General features: G+C 39.7%; 1 protein-coding gene across 3 annotated transcripts in view; it reads left to right on the top strand.

Annotated features, from left to right (window-relative positions):
• Positions 1 to 12,852, top strand: part of ASB7 (ankyrin repeat and SOCS box containing 7) — a 29,314-nt gene extending 16,462 nt beyond the window's left edge. For all 3 annotated transcript variants that reach the window (XM_015873202.3, XM_085515251.1, XM_085515252.1), the window contains one exon: positions 9,073 to 12,852. In XM_015873202.3, coding sequence (XP_015728688.1) covers positions 9,073 to 9,212 — 140 coding nt within the window. In that variant the 3' untranslated portion in view covers positions 9,213 to 12,852. The remainder of the gene's footprint in view (positions 1 to 9,072) is intronic.
• The last annotated feature ends 537 nt before the right edge of the window (positions 12,853 to 13,389 follow it).

Raw genomic sequence — 13,389 nt, 5'->3', positions numbered from 1 at the left:
TTTGTTTTTTTTTTAAAAAAGAAAAAACAACTGTAAAAACTAGTTTTATTTATGACCTTAGTGTAGGATGTTTCCTGCGTGTTGGCTTTTATGGGGGTCTTCTGCTGGGTTAGCATGCTGCGAACGCTTGGCAGTCACTGGCTTTGTCCTCTGGCAGCACAACGCGGGCGGGGAAGAGCTTTGCTGCATTTTTTTCTCCTGCATTCCCTCTCACCTCCAGCAAACAACAAAATGCTGCAGCTTGTCCCTGTGTGCTGAGGGGGATTTGTGTGCTGTGTGTGGCTTTGATTTTGTTGCCATCTCCAAAAGATGGAAGTTTTGAACTCGTCGTTACTTCTGATGCTTAAACTGAGAGTGTTCGTGTCAGTTTTGCTTATTGGGTTTTGGTGCTAGACTTCTGCAAGCTTTCTTACTCTTCCATTCAGCATGTAATGTTGTAATGGTGTGTTTTATAACTATAGTATTACCTGAAAGCACTTAGGAATTGCTTATAAGCAATTAGCAGTTTACTAACTCAAACATGATGGCTTGATAAATTATCATTCGGCTAGGGTGATCTTTACACTATTGGGAAGCGTGGGGCATTTCACACATCCTTTTTATTTTTCCCTATGGTTCCTCTTATTTCTTTCTTTATGTGGTGGTTTTGGTTAAGAACTGAACGCCCCATGTTTTCTGAAGGTCAGTGTGGGCTGGGGTGAATCAGCTGAGATCTGTTCCCAGTAAGTGATACAGAAGCGTTTGGAGTTTCATTTTAGTCTTCCTGATGTGCTGCTGTTTTTGCATCTATCTTGAAATACGAAGAGAAATTTTTGGAAAGGTGGAAGTTGACAAAACGGAATAGTCACTTCTATTCCTTTTTCCTTGTTACTTTACTTGACCCCTTTTCATATGCATTTCTTCATGCTTTTGCTTCTGGGAGCCTCTCGCTATATAGGAGCACAGTCGGGGTTGTTAGTAGAAGATAGAATATCCAGATTTGCTTTTCTCGCTTTAAAAAAATATAAATGAATTGTTAATAATAACTCTTAGAAGGTAGCCATAAGCACAGAATTTTAGATCTACTTCAGTTTTTCCTTGTTGCTCCCAAAGCTGGGAATCAGCTTCAGCTGAGGTTGCAGACTCTGTACCTTAAGGGTTTACGTTCTCATTTCATTGAAGTGAGACTAAGTTCTGCTACAAGGCGGAAAAAAAAAAGAAAAGCAGCTTAATTTTGTGGCCGGCGTAACAGCCCTGGAACTCTTCCAATTTTGTGCTGATGGAGGGAGATCTGGGAAAGCAGGGAGGACGAGCGCTGACAAAAACACTTCAGCTTTGTGCTTCTGAGTAAAATGATTATGAATATGTGTTTACAAACAGCGATAAACAGACCGCGCTGCCCTTATTATAAATCTCCAAACACTGTCTTCCACTGTTTTCATGAATAATCACTGCAATAAGATGGTGTAGGAGAGAGAAAATAAGTAGAAAGGGGTTGGGGCTTTGGAGCAGCATTCCCAATTAGATCAGCCCGCATGCAGGGAATTGCCGAGCTCTGGCCCTGCAGCACTTGGGGAAGAATCTTGTTTCTCCATCCACTGCAATATGTATTTACTCAGGAAAAAAATATTACAGATTTTATAGCATTTGGGCAGAGTTCATGCTGTAACTTTCTTGCAGCTGGTAGCAGTGCCTGGCTCTGAGCAAGAATGTGTAGGTTGTTTACTTGGCCATTGTACTGCAGAGAGTCGGACATGCTGATATAGAAATCCACAGCTGTACATTCTATGTGCCTGCCCAGAGTTCTGAAGAGTGACTCTGACAGTAAAACAGGAACCAGTTCCTAGTTGCATTAGACCTAATTATTTAAGATTTCTAAAGTTTACAGATAACGCATTCGAATTCTGAAAGCTGTGTCTTCTAAGGAAAGCACTTGCGTGCTTCAGAGGAAGGGAATACTATTTAGCAGCCTACATACACAATGTAAGTTGCTGTTCTTTTAGTTTTTTTTATCCTTGGAAAACACTTTTACAGTTGGGTCTTCCAAAATTATGATTGTTGTTAGTTTTGGTAGTTCCTGCCATGATTAATAATGGCACAGCAGGTAGGAAAACACAGTCTCAGGCACCCCTGTATTGCTGTCATAGCCTGTCAGTGGATTTGGGCACCTTTGGGTTTGTTTTATGATGCTGGAGGTCTGATATTCTTCCTGGCTGTAGGCAGATTGCTTTGCTCTTCGAATAATTCTAAGTGGAACAATGTTGCTCTGTAGTTTTATCTTAGTGTTTAAGCATGAATGTCAAAGCTGTGAACAGTATAGAGTTTTAAAAGCGAGTCTGCTGTTGGTTTGATGTACAAGCAGTCTCTTGTTTCCCCTTTTTTCTTACTCTTTTTAAGTCTCTTTTTGGGGTAAAAAAAATGACAATATTGAGGATGAAAACTTTTGCATGTTTTTATCACCTTTTTTTTTTTTTTTTTTTTTCTTTTTTTTCCCTTTTATTTTCTATTTTCTGTATTACACTCCATAAGGATGCATTAGCTTCCACTGTGGTATCTGAAATCATCTGACCAAGAGTGCTTTTTGGTTGTATTTCAGTTGTACTAGATCAGTACTTGCCTCTTTAGGGGTGTTAAGCTTGGATTGCTCTAATGCAAAATTGAGATGCATTTATATTATACCAAATGGAAAACTTTAAGGAATGCATCTGTATAGTAATTAGAAATCAATTTATTTATTACTAGTATTATTATTTGGTGGTTGTGTGTGCATTAGCTTTGTGTATGTGCATTTATGGGCTAAGATGGGATATTGATATTGAAAGGGATTTGCAATTATTAAAACTTGAGGAGGATGCTGGAGGCAGGGGGAAAAAAAAACATGAGCGTTAGAGGAGATAAATCTTACAGATTGAGTTTTAGGCACTAGAAATTCAATTCTGAACTTGAAAAGGAAGAGAAAGAGTGTGAAGCTTTTCCCATTTCACATATTGCTCATTTAAGGTAATGGCTGCTGGGATAAGGTGGCAGAGGAGCGGCTGCAGTGCTGAGTGGGCTGCACATCTGCATCAGCCACAACAGTGCAGAATGGCAAGTATGGTAACATGATCAGGGACCTGATTGCAGACCTGGAACAGGATCTAAGGGTCACCAAATGAAGGGAATTACAGATACTTCATCTGTACTCCATTTTATTTTCCAAGGGGTGAGTTATACTGGCTTTGAATAGGGAGCGTCATTTTCCTGTCTAGAAGGTCTGTGTAACGCTGTGAGCATGTAGCAAACTTTAGACAAAAGTCCTGCTAAGGAAATCCTTATTCTCTTTGTCTTTATCCCTTTGCTAAGTAAATATAACTGTCACTTGAGTTGGATCTGTAATAAATGCTGTTTGAAACACAATTACTTTTCACACATTGCAGGTAACTGTTTCTTAAAGAGAATAGTTCTTGATAACTTGGAAAAACATGGCCCCAGTCCTTGTCTAGAGGAAAGGGAGGTACGTTTCCAATAATCATTTAACTCTCAAGTTAGAATTTCCTAGTGTGGTATTTCAGAATACAAATGCTAACACAGTCTGCAGTTGAAGCAGCCTTTACTTTTCAGGCCACTTTGTCTCCAAAAATAGATGAACACGACCGAAATTCATACTGAGACTGCTATGGAAATTCATTGGAGGCTGAATTTAAACATTAATGATGAAATGTTAAAACAAAATGATGCAAGCCTATAGTTTATTGTATTAACAATCTTATTACTAAATACACCTGTTATGCTCAGCATTGAGCTTTCTGGCATTCTGCTCTTCCAAATAGCTGCAGGCATACTTACCATCGAAATCTAAAGGAACTCAGCTGCCACCAGCTATATGTATACATATATGCTTCACAAATCTTTAAGTTTCATTTGTAGCTAAGAAGAAACTACCAAATGGCTTCTTATTGCTGCTTTCAACCTTTCACAATTCCCAGGCGAGGCAGTGGCTCTGTTTGAGAAACACCACTGCAAGCTTTCAGGGGAGATGTATTTAATATTGCAGAGAAAACCATGGGCAGCTTCCAAAGTATAAAACTGATGTTCCTGTTCACTTCTACATGCTGCAAACCAGTGACAACATTCGCTTTTAAAAGCACTTCTCTCTTTTCCTCTCTTTTTTTAGTAGGTGGAACAAAAGATCAGGAAGGATTTCCAACAACCTCTATGTGTGTAATTGCAGTTACTGCTGAACGCTCTCTTGGCTCTGTCTGTGGCTTTGCTTTGTGCAGGTGCAGGATCTTTGGAGTATGGCAGGAATTCTTCTTCTCCACTCTCATGCTACTTTTGCTTAAAGGCTTGTGGCAGACTGTAATAATTAGTGTTGTCAGAGGAACTGGTATGAATTCAGGGACTGGTGAGACATAGTACCTGTTAGTTAGTACTTTGTTTCCTGGGGGGCACATCTGCCTAGGAGGAGGAATGGACTGGCACAGTTCTCAAGTGCTGGAGCTGCTGTTATGATGACATGGTTTCTTTGTATAGGGAGCAAATCCCATCCTGAACTTCTGCAGAATGCATTGGGTGAATATTCCTGTGTCGTGTGTGGCTGAGGTCAGTGATGTGTGCTAGACAGAAGGATGGAGGACTGTATCCAAGAGGTATGTGGGTACACACATATGTGACAAAGGATTGTTGGTGTTTATTGAAGAAGCCTAATATTTTCTGGTTCTTGCGGTTTGTTGTTTTTTTTTTTCTCTTACACCTGAACCCACAAATGCAACCTCTTCAGATCAATACTGCCAGCAAAACTTCTGCTACAGGCTGTTAGCTACTGATGGATGAGTAGTAAGTTAGGCTCTAATTAATGTTGCTAGGACTGACATAGTTAATAGGACAGCATTCACCAAAATAAAATCTTCCCCTGAAGTTTGATGTGCCAAGTGATATTTGTGGTTGTGCATGGAGTGGGAGCAGGTGAGCCAGGTCTTGCTATAGAAGGGACAGTGCTGTGCATTCCCTGCTACTGCATGTCCTCACTGCAGAGCTGTCAGTGCTCCTCTATTTACAGTGCACGTCCTAAAATAAAAAAAAAAAAAAAGAAAGCTTGGCTGATTTATCATATAGGATGAATGGAAAAAGAAAACACTGCAGAAAAGAAAAACTGGGAACTTGACATTTATTTTTTGTTGAGGGCTGTAAAGCTCACTGTTTACCTTGTCCCTTCCAGCTCTTGGAAGTAATATGCACAGATGTTAGAAAAACTGTTTGTGCTCAGTAAAGCAAGAGGCCCAAGTTTAGCTGTGTTGAAATGGAGCTCACTGTGAAATTACAGGAGGGTGTAATGGACACAGCCATGAGCAGAGCTGGGGCTTGCCTGGAGGCCAGCTCTGTTGGGAATGGATTGTCTGTGGGATGCCTTGGGGCTGCAGGATAAAGCACGGAGAGGGAATTCACCACTAACTGTAACATGCTTTATTTTTCCTCTTGTTTTTACCAGACAAGGCCAATCTATTAATGACATAAGCTTTAAAATCTGTTTTATTGTTGTTGTTTTGTTTTTTAAAGGAAATAATTATTTAAGGGGAAAAAGAAAATAGCAAGGAGCTGGAACTTTGTGAGCACCTGAGTGAACACCTCAGTTAGGACAGTTTTACATCCTGACACCTGCTATCTGTAGAGAGAGTAGAACTGAAAATCAAGTCCTTTTATTTTATAAACCTAAGTTTTGTCTTTCTTCTGCTTGGAAGAAACTTCTTTAATATTCAGGAAACTACACAAGTGCAGTGGTGGGGATTTCTGCTTCCCATTGCAGTACACAGCATGCGCAGCAGAACAAAGACGAACTATACATCTCTCCTTACATAATGAATACTCTTAATTTATTTGCTCGTCACCATGAAGCTTACAAAATAAATCCTCTGAAATATCAAACTTGTTGCTGTGAATATCCGAGCAAACTTCCAGCTCCCAGCAGCTGCAGGTGTTGGCTTGTGTAACAGCCCAGCACAGCCCTGCCCGCTATGGGCCAGCAGCACCGCTGGGCTCCGCGTGTCCTTTTGACACTGGATCAGGATTTTTTTAATTTCTTTTTTTTTAAAGTTGATGGGAAGCGGAACTGGTTTTATGTAACTGTTCTGCTCGATGGTGGTAATTGGGTCAACCTTACCTTTTGCAGTTTTAAGTTTCTTCCTTTCATTCTTTTTTTAGCTTATTTGCCTCAACAGCTTTCCAAACTTGCAATGCGGGATATAATCAGAGTTGCTGCTTTCTAATCACTTTTAAACAGGCTTCATTCATCACTTAACTTGCCTCACTTTGCCAAATTACTAATAACATTTTTCATTTGCCAAACTAAGGTTCACTGACATTGGTTGGTAATCCTTTATTTTTTTTCTCCTTTTCATTCAGATGCAACCAAGAATGAGTAAGTGTTCCAGACACCGTTTCTAATAAATCACAAATGCATTAATAACCCTGGAATTTGCAAGGCGTGACCTAAGACACCAACAGCCACTAGATGCAGCAACTGGTGCTTAACACTGGAAATGTCCATTGTTAACACATTCCCAGGAAATATTTTAGGCTTACTGGGGGAAAATGTCATACGTTTGATAATCGAGTCTTTTTGAGTTAGCTGATGACCAATTTCTTCTGGGTGTTTTAAGTTGTCTGTTCTGTTTTCCTCTCAAGTAACCCACAGGATGTTAATTAAAAGGCATTGATTTCTGAAAGCAGAAATCATCGTATCATAGCTGTGTTATTGTGTATCCTCATGCAGAAAGCAGGGTTTTGTAGTCCTTCTTAGCCTCTGGATCTGCTGTTTGCAGTTAACTTGTGAGGAGTTGCATCCTTTTTCAGTCCTCTTTGCATTCACGTGTAAGGCATTGGAGCTATTTATTTATCATAATTAGGATACCTCTGCTTTGTTTCTTATAGCAAGCAACATTCCTTTCTCTGAAGCTTGAGCTTTCAGTTGTTTTCCAGATAGTCCAATTCCATTCCTTGCAGTGGGAAGAGAATTTGCTAAGAAAAAAACAACCAGGGGAACAAAGTAATTGCTGACCTGTATTTGAAGCCATGGCTGAAGTATATAATTAAAAATACACTTGTATTTAGATACTGTGGTGATAAGTGTGGTGAAAGTATTATAAACTGATATGAAGGGAAACTCCAATTTTCATGCTCTGTAATTTCAAATCTGATTACTTTAAAAATGGACCGAGACTATTTTCCTGCATTACTTCTGCTAGCTTACCTCGGATAATTTTAGTGCTTAGGATAAATCCAAGTGTGTACCTGTCCATCAGGCCGTTTCTATAGAAAAACCCACACAGGAGTGGGGGGAAAAAAAAAGAAAGGGGAACTGGCTATAAGGGGCAACTGAAACCAAGTACTAAATGCCCAAAGTAGAAAACAGGAAATAGTTTCACAATCTCTTTACTCTGTGCTTAGCAAGAACATCTAGTAAACTCATAAAGTCAAGGTCTATTGAGCACTGTCTTGGTGGAAGGCAGGTCTGCCCTGCCACCCTACTGTTGAATGGGGCTGGGGCTGGAGAGCATGTGGCCAAGTTGCTTCATTAATGGAATTTGGTGTCTCTCAAAGGGGCAAGTGTTCAAACAGCTCAATGCAATTGCTGTACATTTCTTTCTAAAGGCAATACTGGGTTACTTTTAGGTTGGTGGTGAGTTATCTTGCTATTGACACCATTCTGCCAAGCGCTTTGCATCTGACCAGCGCTGGGTGCTGTAGTTGTATAACTCCTTTTGCAGACCATGATGCAGCCAGTGATCACAATAACTATTTGTTATTGGGCTGACTTCAAAATAGAGTAGAATGAAGAAGGCAGGCTATGAGCGTGGGCAAGGGGCTGGATTGGCTCCTGGTGGGGAAATTTTTAATTAGAATAAACATTTAATTAGAGTCAATGGCTTCAGCTTTGAAAGAGGCACCGAGGGTGAGTGGAAGACAGGGTGATATGGAGGTATGGTATATAAAGCCATGACTGCCACAAGAACTGTTATTCATCACTTATTTTTTGCAAATGGAAGAATGCGAGGCACTCGGCAGAGCAATCAGGAAGCAGATCTAAAATAAATAAAAGTGCTTTGTAGTTTTCCAGCCGACGCCTCGTTACATTGTGAAATGTGTTGCCACAGGATGTTTTGGATACTGAAAATGTGAATGGGTTCAAAAAACATTCGACAGATTTACAGGGGGCACAGCAACTGAAGGCCCAGATCTATGGGGGCCCCTCTGCAGGAAGGCTGGATGCTGAAAGCTGGAGGGGTGTATTGGGACAGTGTTTCTCAATGACTGTTGTTCTGCTCTCATTTTTTCTTTCCTTTCTTGGATCCGTCGCTGGGTACTTTGGGATACAAGGCTAGATTAACCTTTCCTATGTTATGTTGTATGGAGGGCTGTTTCTCAAGGTGGGAACCAGTTACTTTCGAAAAGCCTTGCTAGAAATCAGCGTGAGGTTGGTAAAGCTTGTTTGCTGTGGACAGTGGTTAACTCATATTTTCATCCCTTTCTGCTTGACGGGGCTGTGGCTGTGTGAAGCCTAAAGGCTTTGTCTTTTCATTAGAAGGGAAAAAAGCAGTCTTCAACTCTGCCACGCGATCCTCAAATAACTTTGGTAAGCCTTGCTCTCCTAGGGGACTGCCTCTTCCCACCACAGATGACCGTACTAGTTCTTGTCTGAATGTTTGAAGAGAAACAAGGCTGAGTTTTATTTCTTCCCAGGTGACAGAAGGATAGGAAAAAAAAAAGTGCACAAAAAGTTGTACAGATTAGTTCTGCTGCTCTGCAGAGCCTTGACTGTATGCTGCCGCCTCGGGGGAATCCTTGCATGGATGGTGTCTCTTTACATTGACATCAGTAAAATTACATGTGTGTAAATGGCAGTGCTTTTAGTATTCATCCCTTGTTTTCACTGAATTATTATCCATTAGAAAGGTACTAATCTCCATCTTTTGTTGTAACTTTTTCCTTCCCTTTGCCCGTGCAGTTTCCTTCTTTCTCTCAGAAGACAGCAATTCTGTTATTTTACACAGTAAATGATCTCTTAAAGCATGTTTAAAATGTGATTGTTTTACTTTTGTGTTCCTTTTCTCTTTTCAGGACAGCCCAGAAACTTGCAAGATCTATGCCGAATTAAAATCCGACAGTGTATAGGCCTTCAAAACCTAAAACTACTTGACGAACTACCCATTGCCAAGGTTATGAAAGACTACTTAAAACACAAATTCGATGATATCTGATATCCATGAAGAGAAGAACTCTGAGCAAGATTAGTTATATTCCAGATACTGAAGAGGCTTGTTGCCTTGCACAAAGTATATCCTATGCAAATTCTGATTTTTCTGTGAAGTCAGAAGGCAGGTATACACTTCCTTGGGTTTTTTATACCACATGCTAGAAGGTCTTAATTTTTTGGTTTCTTGGTCCAAGTTTACAAGGTCCAAGCTTTCTATACGATGTCGCATTTTAGAATTTGCTGTTGGGTTTTCAGTTGTTTGTTTTCACATTCAGTGTGCAGACTTGCAGTGGAGGTGGAATGTGGCCAAACGACGGAGGGGGTTGCTTTGAATTGGCGTGCTGAGCAGAGCTTTTATCAAAGTCTGGAAATCAAGGTGCCCGTCCTGCAAAAAGATACCGATAGACCTCTGGAGCCCTGTGGTCTGTTGGGGCATTTTGTCTCTACCAGGGTGGATGTTTTTGCAGGATAGGGAAGAGTCGATAATCAAAATGTAATTGGGTACTGTATGAGGATAATTTATGAATTTAAAAAGTAATAATATCACTTGATTCGATGTGAGGGTATTTTCATTTTGCCCTCTTCCTCTTTCCTTTAGTTCAGATGCTCATCAAATTCAGCCCTCTTTGCTGACGTTCCCTGTACAGCGGGTGGCTCTTTTCGTCTCATCCTAACAGTGATGGAACACTATGAAGAGGCGTAGCCTCTGTATTTTACACATTAACTTAAGAGTAAAAAAAAAAACAAAACAACAAAACCTAGAATTTTGAAGCTGATATATTTTTCTCATACAGTGCCTCCTGTGCAATAATCTTTTCTGATGTATTTTCCCTTTTTGTGTGATTTATTCTTTTTTATTCCTTTCCCCACTATTCCTCATTTAGTCTCAGTGCATTATTTGTGAGAATAGGAACTGCTGCCTTGCTGCAGTGATAATAGGACGTTACTGAGATGATGGTGGCAGTTGCTGTTCGTTATTAATCCCTGAATTTCATGAATGTATAACCTGCTTTATTTCACTTTCAGTTGGATTTTTATCTGTGGGTTCTCAGCCAAATTACAACCATTAAAAAAAAAAAAATAGGTAGAAAAGAAATTGGCCAAACCCTTTATTTTAAAGGCAGTAATGAGATGTTTTGTCATTATTGCTCTGAAATTCAATTTATTTTAGAGAGTGGGAAGTGCACATAAGTTGTGTTCAGCTGCACCTTATATGCGCACAAACAAGAAAGCACCCTCTTGGTATTGGAAGTTTAAATTCTGCAAACATCAAGTGATTTCCTAGTAATCTAAAAGCAGCAACTGAAAGGAGTACTGAAATTTGGCTACTGGATGTGTTCTTCATGCTAGGTATTAAAATGATCCGCTAATGAGTTTTGTTTCTGATCATAACAAATGAAGTTCTTGCTATCAAAGAAAGATTGGGCCAAAACTTGAAGTTGTTCCACTCTCCTTATTTTCAAGAGATTATGGAATCATCACGTGGTTCTTGCCAATGTCTTCTCCTTTTCTTTTGCCATCCCACTGACTCCAGAAGAACCCGTCTGGTGTCAGGAGTGTTTTGTACCCATTATACCAATGGAAACGGGGAGATGAAAGGAACCGATGGTGGCTTTTAATTTTAACACTGTCACTTTCAAAATATTTAGTATTAAAAATACTAAAAAAAAAAAAAGGCAGAAGCAGGTTTACTCACATTGTTTATCTCTGCTAGTTCATTTTAATACCTTGTAACCCGGGGTTGTGGTTTACCTGAAGCACAAACCTTTTCACTAGTAATGGATGCAGCAGAGCTATGGCAGCGAGAAGGCTTCTCCCTCCCTGCAGTGCCCAATACTGCATTCAGCTTCCAAACCATATGTGATTTTGGAGATTCTGGAGCATTGGTGATGGGATGTGGAGCCTCTTGATCTCCAGCTTGCACCAGTTCCAGTGCAGCCCATTCAGCAGCATGTGAGCTCCAGGTTAATGTGAGCACTCATGGCTGAGTGTGTGTGAGTGCCTGTAGCTGTGGTGGAAGCAGGAAGGGTCAACCCTTAGGATCTAAAAGCTCTGCAGAACAGAGACATGATGAAAAGGAAGAGCTGGTGGGTTTGAAGCATGAATCTTCTCTTTTTGTAACGCAAGATCAGAACCTTAAAACTGCTTCTTGTTTTTTTTTTTAAATACTTAGTATTGTACACTACACTTGTAAGTTGGTCTAAACCAATATCTTTTCCCACTGAATTTTTACAGTAATATTTTCTAAGGTAATCTAGAGTATATTTTAGTTGCAATCTATTTTAAGGCAAATTATTTGTTCTGTCTGTTGCTGTGACTGAAGAAAATTATGGAAGACTTGTTGGTAACAAGAATGCTATTTAATGAAGAAATGTGTAATTCCATTATTTATTGTTTGAGGTTTGTTTTTTGGTTATTTAAGTAGCTGACGTCTAAAGGGAACACATACATTTCAGGCCAGTAAAAAGCCTTTCTTTTAAATTCATTTACATCTTCTCCTCTTTCCCTTCCCCAAGGTGGAGGGAAGCCCTCATCATTTCCTGTATGCCAGGCCATCTCTTGGGGCTGGTTTCTCAGACCTCGATTCAACAAAGTGCTGCAGCACGTGTATCTCTGAGCCTGCTGATAGTCCTGGTTGCTCTCTAAAGTTATACATGTGCTCGGTGAAGTAGGGTTACTCACCAGTAATCCTACCCAAATTTCATGTGGAATCTGGTCTTTTTTATTATTTAAATTATCGTGCACAAATACTTTGAAGAAGTAAATGGACTTTGTTTTTCATTTGAACTAGAATGTGGAAAGAGAAGTGCATAATACAGATTTGTTATGTAGCCTAGATCCATTACCGTAAAATTCACAGTTGAACACTTTTAATAAACCTTAAAAAATTGGCAAGTACACCAAAGAATCAATATGAGTAAAAGACTCTGATCGTTAACAAACTGCAAACCTCATCCTTTAAAACAAAGTGGAAAGTTTTTGTAAATATTTGTTTATAAATGTACAGCAGAGTAAGAGTGTTTTTTAGATTATTTAATTACCATATTTCTAAACTATTTACATTATAGACAATACTTGTTAGTTTGAAAAGCTCTTGAGTGTGGGTTGTTTTTTTGTTTTGTTTTGTTTTTTTCCTCGTGGATTTGTTTCTGGCTCTTTGGGTTTTGTTTTTTAAATTCATTATCACTCATGCTTGGAATAACTTTGGCTTCCTTGGAATAGCGTGGAAAATTCTTTTTTTTGGCTCTAGTTGGCTATAGTAGGAGAACACATCTGGACAAACTCATCAGAGAAACACCCTGAGGCAAAAGAGAATGTGTAGCATGTTTACTAAGGAAGACCTGGATAGATGAAAAATTTGGGATCCCAACTTTCTCAGTTCAATCTGTCCAGGGCCCACGATGACGCTGTGATGAGCAACTTGCACCCTGCCCACAAGTCTGGCTTCCATGCAACTCTGTGTTACCAATGCCATGATGTATTCTGTTCTTCCTTTGCAATGTAAGCTTTTGCTTTTGGATCAACTCAGATTTAAAAGAAAAAGGAAAAAAAAAAAAGTTTGAAACCTTTTTTTTTTTTTTTTTCCATTTATGTTCTGTTGATTTCCAATGTAATGTTTTAATAACATGATACCACTTTACACATCTCCTCTCAATGTTTGTCTGTCTCTTCTACTCCTTTTATTGCCTCCTGGGCATGTGATACTGCCAATGCATTGTGTACTGCAGTTTGCCCCCCTCCCCAAAGCTGCAGTTCAGATGTTTCATGCAATAGAATGTGCATTCTGTCAGGAAATAAGAGCATAAAGCTCCCTGCACACTAGAGCTGGGCTTCAACAGGGAGAATGATCTGCTCTCACTATGAATGGGTCGGGTTTTCCCTGTTCTGGTTCCAGTGTAACCACTTCAGGGTTTTCCAAAAGTTTGGCCTTTTCTCCCTAAGTTGACATGCTGGCTAAAATGCAGAAATTGCCCGTACAGAGGTCATATTTTACAGATGAATCCATTTTGTGTCCATTTACTAATAAAAGTTGAGTAAGGGGGATGTATGTGAATATTTCTGGCACACAAATGGGAACTGGAAGCAATTGGCTTCGTGAGGGATGTGCAAGCCAAATTTGCAGCAAGGTTTTGAACAGTAAAAAGAAAACAACAACAAAAAAAGCCAAAAAACTGGAGAAG

This window comes from Coturnix japonica, chromosome 14 (assembly GCF_054131305.1).
Source record: "Coturnix japonica strain WE chromosome 14, WE-NBRP24, whole genome shotgun sequence".
Classification (NCBI taxonomy): Eukaryota; Metazoa; Chordata; class Aves; order Galliformes; family Phasianidae; genus Coturnix; species Coturnix japonica.
Note: the sequence above shows the minus strand (reverse complement) of the source record. Positions and strands in the feature narration are given on the sequence as shown.